This window comes from Pterocles gutturalis, unplaced genomic scaffold (genome assembly GCF_000699245.1).
Source record: "Pterocles gutturalis isolate BGI_N339 unplaced genomic scaffold, ASM69924v1 scaffold21956, whole genome shotgun sequence".
Taxonomy (NCBI): domain Eukaryota; kingdom Metazoa; phylum Chordata; class Aves; order Pterocliformes; family Pteroclidae; genus Pterocles; species Pterocles gutturalis.
In genome coordinates this window covers 7,302-21,429 of record NW_010101112.1, presented here as the reverse complement: position 1 = coordinate 21,429, position 14,128 = coordinate 7,302, and the positions used below count along the sequence as shown (strand labels likewise).

At 41.6% G+C, this 14,128-nt stretch overlaps 1 protein-coding gene across 1 annotated transcript in view; it reads right to left on the bottom strand.

The window, feature by feature from the left end:
• Positions 1–4,955, bottom strand: part of LOC104468231 (nesprin-2-like) — a 170,744-nt gene extending 165,789 nt beyond the window's left edge. Inside the window, 1 exon segment of the mRNA XM_010082294.1 lies at positions 4,877–4,955. Within this exon segment, the coding sequence (XP_010080596.1) occupies positions 4,877–4,955 (79 nt within the window).
• Positions 4,956–14,128: the final 9,173 nt, after the last annotated feature.

Sequence of the window (14,128 nt, the reverse complement as noted above, 5' to 3'; positions counted from 1 at the left end):
ACTCTTTCGGCATTTTAATGCCAGTTTTAACCAGTTATGCACCTGATAATGCCTTTAACAAATTGAAATTTATCTAGCAGGGAACATATTTATACAACTATACAACCTATTTTTTTTTTCCATTAGGCATGCAAAACAGACAAAAATACCCATGACTGATTTTTATTTAGGAAGTCTCATGTGTCGGTTGCCTCTCCAGTGCCATCAGCCCCGTCACATGCCACGAAGCTGCGCCGTAACTGGAACTGCAGACCAGCTCCTCACCCAGGCAGCAGGCAGCACAAGCAGGGCATAAATTACAGTGCAGCTCCAATGGGAGCTTTTCAATTTGTAAAAGTCACCTCTGAAAAAACATAATAAATATTTAACTGACTTTTTTGATCATTCTGGTTAAAGAAAAAAAGTGTAGCTATAATAACATAATGGCTCCAACAGATGCGGCATGCAGTTAGAACAAAAAAAAAAAAGTTGGATAAGAATTAGTAGTCTACGTGACCTCTGGATGAAATAAGCGGGTCTCAGAGAGATATCCTCATTTACTCAGAGATGACTGCAATCTAGTACAATCTGCACGACAAAATCTATCCGTACATATCACTGTATTTTCAATTTAACTTGAAATCAGTCATAAAGGATTAGACGTAACAACATGAAAAAAACATAATTCATTTATATCATTAAATGCTCTTCAAAAACAGTTCTAGCAGACACGTTCTTATATGATCATCCTTTGGGTTACAGTAATAAACAGGAATATGCACACAGATTAATAAGCGGAGCAAAAAATTAGGACCCCTGCAGCTAATTAAACAGTGAAAGAGTAAGTACCCGCCCCAAACTCTCAGAGCTAAAACACACACTCTTGTTTCTGAATTAGCTCAGCAAGCATGGAGAGAAAAGGGAAAACAGAGTTCTGCACAGGCTTGGTGGGAAATGCCACACATCAGGTCTGTTTGCTATCCTAGGGAAGAAAGGGGAAGGATTCGTGCATGGAAGGGAAAGTGAAGGTTGGAAATTCCCACAAGTAAACAGATTTACATCCTGAAAGCAAAAAACATTCCCACACCAGAGCACCACAATTCCTGTTCAGTTTCTGCTGTAGCCACCCATCTACAAACGGCTGCACATGCCCCTTGCTGCAGTCCTGCGCTCAGGCTCATCAGCAAAGAGCAGTGAGATCTCAACAGGTCTCAAAACATTGCCATGAAGCCCTTCTCTTACCAGAGGAGGGGACATGCGTCCTTATTTCAGGTAGCTGAAAACAATTTTGGACCCTGACCGCATCTTCGTTTACAGAAAGCCAAGCACCAGGCTGGACCCTTCTGTGGCTCCAACTCGATGCTGGGAGGGAAGCTATGGGAGGAGACGACACAGGACAAGGCTCCCGCGTTATTCCTCCTGTGTTCATTGCCAGCCAAGCCCCGAGCTCCTGCCTGCTCTCTCTGTAGCTGCAGCAAAAGTGACTTCAGGTTTTAAAGATGGTCCACACGCCGCAACAGAGTATCTCCCTGGCAAGCATCCCCTATTCACCAAAAATGTTTGCAGCCTGCCCAGCAGGAGAAACCCTTCCCTTAAATATTTCCCCATAGGATATATCCATAATAGGTCCAGCTCCAGGCTTTTCACCTGCACTTTTAGGTGGCTGTGCAAGGACACCAAACAACTTTGCAGCTTCTGTAAGCTGTGCTGCATCAGAAACTTGGGAGAAAGCTGAGAGGTGCTGCAGGAAAGAACACAAATAATGTTGATCTTATTCTGATTTAATTTTATTATAACATCTAGGACAGAAGGAAGGAAGAAAAGAACAGAAAAAAAGGAGCCCAAGTCCTGACATCATGCCATTTCATAGCAATTTCAATCTTCTTGGCAGGGAGGGAGGGGGTAACTATTACTCATTTGTTTGTAGTGATAAGCTTGAAAACTGGAAAAGGTTAAAGAGCAATATATAAATCCTTAAAGATACATATATAAGGGTTTATTTTCTTGCAGCTTTTACTTCAGCCTCATGATTTTGTGACTGGCTTCGTCATTCAAAAATGTCTGGAGATGGGAACATTAGAAACCATAACATTTTAATTTCTTTACCTATTTTACTCCATGGTTTTCAAGCTTCATTAAATCTCTGTAAAACATTTAGTTGAAAAGAAAGACGCACTGGGAACAAAGTTACATTTTTACCTATTTTCCAGTGACTTTCTTTACTGCATCTTCTAGGCCAAACACTACTAAGGAAAGTGAGTGTTCATCCTTGGACATTCTTCTACCTAAAAACCCACTAACAGAAACTCCACTAAAGCAGGATTTTACAATATTAAGCCACTGGCATTCATTTAATAGGATTTCTATAATAACTAGAGCTACTAAATAGTAACCTCTTCACTAATTATTTTAAAGAGTTTCTTCTCCTCTTTCCTTTTTTTTCTACCCAAAAGTGCTGTCCTCCTCACAGAAGACTGTGACTTAAATCACAGTCAAACATACCTTAAATTAGTGTTTAGTTTTACACAGGGCAGGGAAGGAAAAAAAAAAAAAAAAAAGCTAACCATTTCGTTACATGTTTTAGGCATATAACCTCAGCAAGGTATATGACCAAACTGACTAGCAGATTCAGTTGATCTTGTCCTAATTAACCAGATTAGACAAGTGCTCTATCACCACTGGATGCCTTTCAGGAAAAAATAGAAGACTGGATCACAAAGAATTTAAAGGTAGACTAAAATAAGAGCAATTCAGACTAGATCTCACTCCTACTGTTTTCTTCTGTGCCAACTATTTATGTGTATCTCCTCTTATGCTGTGTATTATACAATGCTGGACGTACTCTTTGAAGCAATTATCTCAACAATTTGAAAAGCAGATCATAACCAGCTTTATATCCATCTTTAGTCACCCAAAAAGTAAGCTGCTTTTCTGATAGTTATAAGCAGCCATTCCTTGAACCTGAGATTTCTGTAAAATTTCTCCCGGTGAACCTGAAGATTTAAAGTAATGAAAGTCTTTGGCTGCTTTGCAAGTCTCATCCCAAGATTCCTGTTAACGGAAAAACTCATTTCCTTGGGTGACCCTATTATTCTTGTTTGATCTTTGCCACCACAGATCATCTCCTGGCAGATTTACTAATGGTTTCTGTATGTCATGTCAGGGAATGTGTCTTTAGTGCTTCTTCGCAGCTGTGTCACCATTTGCTTGTTTGACCCAGAGCAGATGCTGCAGCATCACAACTCCTTACATAGGACACGTCTGTACCATTTGTTGCATCTTTAATCATTACAAAAATTGCCTATGTCACTTCTAAGGGATGTCTCCGGATGTTTTACAACAGTCCAGCAAATACAGCTTGGTCTCAGATTTTCAGTGTGTTCATTTCAGCATAATCTAAGAGCTCAGATAGTTACAGAAAAGAAATATAATTTAGTAATTTCATTTTTAAAAAGCAGGGCTCTTTCACTGAGATATTGACCAAAAACCCCTACCATTGTCCAACATATAAACACCAATCTGACTTTTGAGAAAATAGCATGAGTATTATTTCAAAATAAAACCCTATGCTAAAATCACATGTAACTGTAATTCAGCACCCACTGCCTAAAAGCTAGATAGTGTTTTCCATCAACAGCCACCGCAGTCTCTCTACCAAAGGTTGAGTTTGACTGCCACAACAAATGTGCGTCTGACAAGCTGTGTGCTTGGTCCAAGTCAGACTAGCTCCTGTCTGCTAGGACTTTTTGCTTGTTCTCCTAAAAATGGAATGCTGAAGCAAAACTGAAGCAAATTCACCATTAAAGACGCTTGGCTTTAGACCACTGTTAACACTCGCTCCTCAAAACACACGGCTTCAATGACAATATTAGTGGAAATATGGATCGTAAAAGTGACTTAGCAGAATATTCGTTTTGCACCATCTGTTTTAAACATATTTTCTCTCAATTAAGCACCATTGTAATTTATCTGCAAGTGAGCTAAAAGGAAATAACTCTGTGGAAACATGACTTAGCCCATCCATCCCAGAATAACCAGGCTCTAAACACACTGAAGCCAGGCTTTCCAGCAGTGCCAGTCCACTAGCCTCCTGGGTAGCCACCATGAATGTTTTTATGCATATGTTTAGAGGAAAATCAGCCTTCCCAGGAAATTCTTATAGAAGAAAATTCAACATTTGATTAAGGAAAACCCAGAAAGCCTATCTGAGAGGCCAGCTCTAACACGCTCATTATCACTTGTCCAGGTAGCTGCCATTAAAATGGAACAGTTAAAAATCAGCCAGTGAGTGCTTCCTTAACAAGTTATAACTCATTGCAAGGAAGTATGAAAGACTCTGTCCTGTAAGAAATTTGTTTAGAAGCCACAAAAATTTTCTTCTTGTTTTGGCCACAAGCTATCTTTCTACATGTGCAGGGGATATAGTGGTAAGAACAGAAAAACAAATTAAAATAAAATAAAATAAAACAGTACTGTAGTTAATAGCCTCATTAAGACAGCTGAATGCAACCACCTAATTGTCAGCTAATTGAAAACAAGGAAACTAATGAAATGGCATAACTGTTTTCATGCTGGCGGTTCCCTTGAAAACAGTTTACAGTAACATGTATTCCCAGTAACAAAGCATAACAACCAGTGAGTACATCTGCACCAAAAAAGGCAACAGCTCTGAAAATACCCAGAGAAAGTACTACCAGAGCAGTTGCCTTTCATTCCACTGCTGACATGTCTCTCATGAAACACAGAAACATTTACAAAGAAGCACAGACAGGAACTAACTACACTGATCATAATGCTAGTTTCAACAGGCTTCTCGGAATTTCCTTAGACTTGTGCACAATCACAGATTTTTGCCAAAAATCTACACTAAAATGGTATAAAAACCACAGTAACTTACCTTGCAGTGATAGATGGAGATCATCTATTTCAGAGGAAGCCTGCTCCTCTGCTGAGGGAGATGACTGCTTTGATGCCATATTAAATCCTGTTGAGACTCTTTAATCAATTTTCAAACTGAAATTATACAAAAAAAAAAAAAAAGAAGAAGAAAATCAGTACAGTTTTACATGAAAACTGATGATATCAAAGATGCTCAAGTGTGTGCAGAGAAATGTGTTTTATTTCAGGTTTTCCTCCTTGGTAGGCTGTTTCCTTAGCTCATGCAGAATAAAGCAAAAGTTCCTACTACACAAATGCAAGTTTTGGTCCCTTGTCTCTTTTCTAACAGCGGCCGGCAGTGCTCTGCAACAGAAACCAGGGATCCCAGGGTGGCTTGCCATGAAAACAAGAGGATTAAGGAAATTCAAACACAGTTGCTTTCTTTGAGAAAGCCAGGTTGACAAAGGCTCCCAGAGCCTTCCGCAGAGTTGTTGCTGCCAGACATCAAAGGTTTTCTAAAAATCTTTGGACTCTTCAGGTATCTCCTCCTGTCCAGGTAATTGTAGCAGAATGGAAACAATTTAGGCAGAATCTGCAACAATCAAGGTGAAATGAAAAAGCAGCAGCTATTGTACCACAATAATCACAACTGCTGTTTCTGTCTGGTACATTTGTTACTCTTCAACGCCTATAAGGGAGTTTTTTTCCCAACTCCTCCATTTTCCTGTCCTTGGATTCCTCCCCTATCTCTAATGCAGTTTTAATCTTTCTTAAAAGTGTAACACTGTTTCTGCTACTGGAGTTCGACTTACCACTGTAGGGAATACTTAATACTGAGATAGACACATTTTTATCAAGAACTTACAAGTCAAACAACCTCAAAAAGAAAGCTGAAAATTAAATAAGAGCTGACTTTAAACAAGCTTTGTTGCCTAAATAACTGTAATCTTTTCATCAGAAGCATTAGGATTTACACACCGTATATTAATAACTCATCTACCAAGTATATGTCAAAATAAAGGGTGTGAATAGATGAGTAAGGAAATAACAACATTAAAGAATGCCAGAGAAATTTTTACATTCAGTCCCTTGTTCCTATGAATCACGAGGCAGCCTTTATTTACTCTGCTATACACGATTTTTCCTCACTCCCTGTCTCACTCACTGCACAGAAAGGACAACACGTGTTTAATGAGGAGCTATTCAATATTTTGTTTTCCTCACCCTGAACAATGCGTGTCCTTGTGCTTTATCCAAGAGCTTCTCTGACGACAGGATTATTAAGTTCCTCGCAAGATTTTCTACGGCACTCATCACCCTGGCATCTGAGCGCTTCTCAAGCGTCAATCCATTCACATTTAGAGTATCTACGTGAGATCAAGAGTCCCTGACCACGTTTAGAATCACAGAACAGTTGGGAAACTCCAAGCAATACAAAACCAAAGTCCAAAAATGCAAAACATCAGGCAGCCTTAATATCTTTTGGGTATCACTGTATGTCTTGAATTTGATTTTGTGATCACAGCAAGTTAGCAGCACTGAGTTAACAGCAAGACCCAAACGGCAGTATGTAAGCAAAATCCAAACCACATCATCAGATCTGTTCCTTTTTGCTCCCAGGACACAGGGACAGTTAGCTGCCTTCCCTCCACCTTTAATTTTCCAGTAGCCAACTGTAGGCCTTCAGAAATATTTAAGAAATAGTAAATATTGGGCAACAGTGAATCCACAGGTGAAATCAATGAGCCTGAATTTGGACCTAAGGTTATAGCTTAAATTGGGTGTCCCTGTAAAGGAAGAGGGATAGGACTAGAAGCACACACGTAGCCACCCACCATTGCCGCATCAGCATAACCTACAAAAAAGACATCCCCAAAACTATGTGCATCTGTACGTTCCTGTGGTTCTGGGGCATGTGTTCAATGTCAGTGGCAATTGCATGCTCTTTTTCTCTTACACACAAGTTTATCCTTTTTTTTTTTAAATTTTATTTGAAAACATACATATCTGTCCGACTTTAATGCTTCCAAATTTGAGATGCTGACACGGGTGGATCCAAGTCACATTCACCTGACTTGCACAATGCTGAAGTAATTGGAAGCACAGTCCAGAGAGGGGGAACAGGATTTGGCAATAAAATTCCTCTATGATAATGGGAAAATGTGCAAGAGCCACGAACAGCACTAATGTAAGTTTCACAAACAAAACAAAATGCATTTTCAACCTTTCGGTGACTGTTCCTCCTCTGTCCCCATCCCTTGCCAGCTACAGCAACCACACAGTACACACAGACTCCTTCTGTGTGCTTGTGCTGCACTTCATGGGATGGGACCCCCGTCTCAGTTCAGATCTCTAAGCATGAAAGTAGTTGAAGTTGACAAAACTTTCAGGATTTTAAAGCAGAAAGTATGTTAAGCTTTAAAGCTTTAATTAAGTTACTTAATTTACTAATTAATTAACTTAAATTATGGTGCATGATCATAGAACACGCATAAATGAAAAAAAAAAGCATATGCTCCTATTTTCTGTTAAGGTCAAATTAAGGTCTCCTCCCAAAAGGATGGGATCTTAAAAAAAAATAATTTTTAAATGCAGAAATCCACTCAACAAATCCACAGTGCAGGTTATAAAAATGAACAGCTACTACAAGGTAAATTTATGCTAAAGCTTTCACATCCCGGAAACCCTCCATTCACCATCCAACACAGCACATCCTTTTTACCCTGCCTCTGATTCTGGCCCTGCCCCAACAGAATACTCCACAGCTGCTTCGAAAGGGAGACACACACACTCTTGGAGGACATACCCGCAAGGATTAGCATGCTTTAAAAGGTACAAGGTACAGATTGTCTGAGAAGGGATTATACAAGGACAATATGCTAGTCCCTTTGCCCTCTCCACCCCAAATTTCATTCAAATAAAGTGTATTAAGCATAACTATATCATATCAGTCTCTGAAGAGTCTAAAACTGTCAAGCTACTGGCAAGACTGCTCAGCAATGCTTTTCATAGCTGGTAAGAACAATCATCTTTTCTACTTTGTATTTAAGTCAATTATTTTGTTTCATAACAGCTCAACAAACTGTAGAGGCAAACCAAGTCCTTCATTTCCGTGAAATGCTGGACAACTAGGAAATATATACCCGTAGTGTTGGAAAGAAATCAAACGTTTTCAAACGATAGCGTGCCTTTTCAGTGGGGATGGAACCAAAGGTGAGGAGAATGGCCTTGTCCTTCCCTCTTTCTGGAGAATCTAGCATTAATACAGGAAAGCACCAACTGCTTACACCTTGGCATAACCTGTGAAGTATCACAGAGCCAAAGAGACAGTTCCAGGAAAGCTGGGACCTTGTTTCCAATGCATTTGTTTCCTGTCAATTAACACACGTGAATTGCACCAGGGCTGTTGTGTGAGCTCATCTTTTCTTCAGCATGGGAGAAGTCATACAAGAAATGTGCATTACGAATGTCATCCTCAACAGAAAAGCTTTCCATGGTGTTCTCCAGAGGAGTAAATTCTTGACCACCTAGGCTCAACCTGCAGATCAAATGATTCGACCATCAACAGAAGCTTTTCCCATGATAAGGGCGCTCCTAAGACTCAAACCCAGGCTTTCCTCTTGTGGGTATTGGTACAGTGTTTCTTCCCTTACCTCCCCAGCTGGTCCCACAATGGGCATCTAAAAACATTGCTGGAAATTAGATCAGCACTGTCGTATAACGTGATTTCAACATAACTTCCTTGGAATCTCTCTTCCTTTCCCAAGTTCAGCTGAAATTAGCCAGCAGAGTGGAAAAAAAAAATCCTGGGTATTAACATACAGACAGAAGTACATTGACAGAGAGAAACCTAAGAGCAGGTAGCAGACTGGAAATCTCAAGGAGCTAACCTGAAAATAATCATACAGAAGCATTACATTCCATTATCATAAGAACAGACAAGGCTGATCTAAATACCATGTCTCCAGTGAGGCTTGAGTCCCAATGAGACCTAAGAGAGGCTCTTCTTAAGCAGGGTTTTTATAAGGACATTCTTGTCTCAGAAGAAAGGGGGGGAAAAAATGATTCAGATGGATTTAGAGGATTCATTAGCAAGGATTTCATAACCTTAACATCACAGTTTGGATCAGGGTTGTTTGCTAACCTTGTCTTTCAGGTGTTCCAAGTACCAAGCATGATAACTTTTCATTGTATGAAAAAAATAGCAGCTTTACAGTATGCTCCTCTATGGTGAAACCACTGCCAGTTTCAAAATAACATATGTAACTACAGTTAAAACATAAAATGCATATTTCATTGCTTAAGCTTACTTCTACAAAACAGCTGTGCACACTAATTAGGAAGCAAGGTAAACTAGTTGGCGTGATTTCCATACCATCCCAGGTAAGACTGTTTGCAGACTCTGAGTTTACAGCTAATTCCCACATCCCTGCACTGTGCCACAGCCCGCCACACAGATGTACCCTCATGCTCCTCCCCATGAGCCAACCGTGGAAAATCATATGGCATGAAATTAGCTCAGATGTGCACTCCTTAAAGCCAAAAGCAGCAGATACCTTGCAAACAAGCCCAGCTAGAGGTAGTTGAATATTACAGACCACTGTCAGTAAATCCCTGCTTCATTGGTTTTGCCTCTGTAGACACATGCCCCATATTTCCCAATTATGTTGGCTACATGCTTTCCACTGGTGTTGCAACAGGAATTACAGACATCTTGCATGGCATCTCCAACCGCTTGTTTTTACTTTTCCTTCTTTGAAGTGCCACTGATTATTTATGACCCACTCAAGGACTCAAAACGACTTTCCCTCCATGGAGGCCTCTACACGTAAACTTTAGTCTGTTCCTAGCAACAGATTATTATTACTCATGTGTTCAGTCGAGCCAACGTCATGAACAGAAACTGCAGATTTTTATCTTTGGCAAACTAGTCCAAAGGAAGTAGAACTCCACAATGCAGACTGACTGAAGATCCTTTTCCTTTTTGGTTATTAACAAAGATCTCAGTTTATTTTACATTCAGAAGGAAGCAGTAATGTTCAGAAGTGCAACTCTTGAGCCTTGCAAAGTCCTGCTGAGCCACCTTCTTTTGGTAAACTATTTTTCTGTACGTCTGTCACAGTCTCCTGAAAGGCAAAGTGTTGGGGTCCAGATCACATGGATTGGGTTATTGCTTTTTACAGTACTTTCTTTTCCCGTCACTTCCCATGTACTCATGCACTGTTAAGCCAGACAAGTTTGCACAGCTCTGAAGTTTGATGGTCACACTTTCTCCTCAACACTTCATTTACAATGGTTTCACCATTTTTTCACCCAGTGACTGGGGTGGGTAGGGTGGTCTGTTTCAAAGCATGCATTTTCCAAGGTCTTTACACTAAAACACCCTCTTTTCTTAAGGTCCAGACTGAAGTTCATCCCTTCCACGTTTAAAATGCTCATCAACATTGCTCTTGCGGGTAATCTCAGATTGTGTACAGACCCACACAGCAATGGGATGGGATCACACAGCATATAAACTGATCCCCTTCCCTTCAGAGCCAGATCCTCGGGTAGCAAAAATCAGGGCAGCAACATTGGCAGATCTACCTTGACTTCCCCCACTTTAGGAGCTGATGACTACTCCCTGTCTGGCAGAAAAAAATACTTGTTATCATCCAGTAAGCATAAATAGCACATTGTCTGTGCTTTCCTAGAGGAAGAAAAGGGCTTCCATTAGGTTTCCATCACTTTGAAGGTGATAGGCAAAAGACACTACAGCCTTCTGATCCTACATAATACCCTACAGCAGTCAGATGGGTATCAGCCAGTCTTTTAATAAGTGGTATTAGAGCATGTGGCATTAGAGAGACCCTGCACTGCCTGGGATAATGCTGAAACAAGTCTGGCATTGGGTCTTCCTAAGCTTTCAGTAGCTGGAGATGAAAGAATTGAAAAGAGAAAAAGCTCGGGAAAGGCTGAACAACTCTGCTCGGAAAGAACCAAGCCCAAAGAGCATTAGATCTGCAAGAGGTAGATACAGAAATGGACACAAGGCTACAGCCCATCATTGCCACAGGAATAGTTTTGCCTTGTGTGAACTGACCCACTGAAACTAGACGCACAAGTAAGGACTCCTCCAAAGAATCAGAGCTGAAAGACCAAGACATCTCTTATTAGTTTATTTATGACAACCAGCAGCAGTACATTTTTGTTATCCAGGGACTTCCCAGTGATCTATTTATAATTTTTGAAAATGTGCCAGGACAAGCATATGAGTATACAAAAGCCACGCCACTTTTTAAGGCCAGCAAACATTGTGGGTTTGTCTTTGATTTACACATCAGTAATACTTCCTGTTACAGAAGCACAATGGATCTTTCAATTGCATTAATCAATTTTAAAATGTGGTTAGGAAAGTGCCTTCCTTGACCTTTTCTTTTTTGGGGGGTGGTAATATATCAGTCATCCTGGTACAATTACACAGTTTGAAAACTGTACAAACTCCATGCTGTTGTTAACACACACATACAGAAATGCTTTTATTAACAGAGCTATGCCTTGTTGGCACATTCACAAAAGCTGGACCGTGGAGGTGCTCAGTGCATCTGCTTGCCTTCAGAATAAGAGCCCATCTCACATTTATCTGTTCCCAAGTGGAAATGCAGCATTGAAGCATACTCACTAAAGCTGGAGAAAACATTCCATTTGAACTAGCTTCCAAGTTTTCCCACATCGTTAATAAAAAGAACTGCTCAGAACTCAAAATCACAGTTGTTACTGTAAGAAGGGAGAGTGATGAGTGCCTGGAGGCTCAGAAGGCTGATGCTATGCCCCCTTGATCACCCCAGGATCGAGGTGACCTCATGGCTCCATTGAAGTCAAGGGTTTGGACGACAATTCAACCTCCCAAACACACAGCCCATAAGTACATCCCATCGCAAATCCACCCATGCAATGCCCGGAAGCCTCCAATTATGTGCAAAAAGCCATGTCGTCTGTATGGTGTGTTGTGGCTGCTGCCTCCAAGCCAGAATGGAAAAGTTTTCCCAGATCAGGAGTCGTTCGCATGCTTCCCTGCCGCCCAGCACTCCAGCAGCGCCATAGCCCCAAGGCCGCTTCCCGCAGATAAGGGGTCTGCAGGGAAGAGTTATCGTAAAAACAACATGAGAAACACGAGCTGGCTCAAGATCTGTGCTGTACCTGGGAAGCACATCCAGAGCACAAACACGACCTCTTCCTACCCACTTTGTGACCCAGGAAAGCATGCAACCAGAGGAAAAGAGCTGTTGTTTCACTCTTACGAGCCCCTCTCCATTTTCACACAAAAGCTGCCCCTATCTGCCCGCCTTGCCCCAGCTGCCTGGGCTCAGGCGAGGCCAGTAGCCAGGCACAGCACTGAGTAGCCACGCTCTGCCTGGCCTCCTTCTGGCACAGGGAAAGGGTGCGGCGTGGCCATAGCAGTCTCAGACCCCTGCCCTTCAGGCGGCGGTTCCCATCTCAAAAGCGCAGGGCTGCGCACAGCTCATCATACCCCTTCCTCGGCGCTCCCTGGCCCAGAGTCAGTTTTTACAGCTGAGAAGGGAAGGAAGGGAAGGGGGAGGGAAGCGCCTGCAATCAGACTACACTTAACTCTCTCGCAGGGGACTGCCTGGTCAGAACAAACTGGACAACGCTGCCTGCTTTAACCAAGCAAGAAGTAATGCATTCTCGTTGCAAAGAAGAAAGAAGCTGTTCTTTCTTTTATTTACAAATGTTCCTTTCTTTCCCCTGGATTGCAGCTGAGATTCTTTGGTTACTGTTTTAATAGACTCACAGCCAGTTTCCCATTAACACTGGAGCCGCTTTACACGGTATAAAAGGTATTTAAAATAGCAGTATGTAATAACTATACCTGCTCTGTATTAATGACGTGGTATTAATGAGAATCAGGCTCCTGGTAATATTCTGCCTTTGAAGGAATACAAATGTTTCCTTTCCACTGCCTTCCTAATTCCCTTTTTCCCCAAATAAAGGAAACAGTCGGATGGTTAACAAACAGATTATTCTGTTGAGTGAGGCTCGCCTAAGCAATAAAAGACCTGGAGTTTCTCAATTAAATCATAAGGCTGTTCTTGTTCAGAAAGATCTTCCTTTAGAGCAGTAATCTGCTCTTTCAGGAAATTAAGAAAAAGGAGAGGTAGGGATAGTGGTGACGTAAACGCAGGAGTTTTCACTAGAGTGGGGACTTGTTCTTACACAGCAAAATCCCTGGAAGTGGCAGTACAGCGTTTGCACAACAGACCTCCACAGACAGAGCCATTGATGGTGTCAGGAAAGGGGACGACAGTGAAATGCAATGTGTGTTTGGGAGCCAAAAGAGAAAGGGCATGTCTCATGCTAAACCTATGTGCTTTGGCAGTATTCCTGTAAAGATCACGAACTTGTTTTGATCACTAAATATACCAGAGAAAAAGAATCTACTGCAAGTAGCTCTCTCCAGCAGCGGTTGCTGTTTTACACAGGCAGAAGGAGGACACAAAAGAGAGATCTGTCAAGCAAAAATGGCAAACGAAGCTTGCCAAAATTTGACGGGCAAATTACAATTTAAATGATAGGTCCAGCCTGGCAGCTGTGAATTCATCAGCTTCTCTCTCAAGCATCTCCACTTGAGGCTACAGCAATGCCAACAACCACTCTTCCCCAGCACACCTCCACTCAGACCTGGAGGGGCCGCCCCTCCAAAGAGCGAGTTTTTCATGTCCATACCATTCTTGCAGCTGAAAATTCCCCCCAAAGTGCTAGTCAGGGTCTTGTTTGTTTGTTTTTACACCTTCTGTCCCATGCACTTCAAGGTTTGTGGGCAAAGCAGCCTTTGCACGTGTGCAGCCTGCACATTCGCACGGCTGTGCTGGTTTTGCTCACATGAAAAGGGCTTTTCGATGGTGTTGCTTCTCACAGTGACTGTGCAGGACCCTGCGCTGCGGGAGGAAACCAGTGCTTCCCTTGGGCAACTCCACAGAGCCTCTGCACTGCTCCGCAGAGTAAAGCACTTTTATTTACTGCTTAAGACAAATAAAATGCCTTTCTCTTTGCTTTCAAAGAATTAGTGGGGGAAAAAAAATCCCACACAACACCAAATCTCTGATTTATAGCATAGCTTCAAGCCTGTAGAACAACTGTTTGTGTGCAGAGAAAACCAGGCCAAACACTGTTATTCTTACCAGTACTGTTGCCACAGAGGACCAAACAGCCCACTGCACACAGACAACCCAAAAGGAAGAACTCTAGTAACCTGCTAGAATAAACTGCTCTC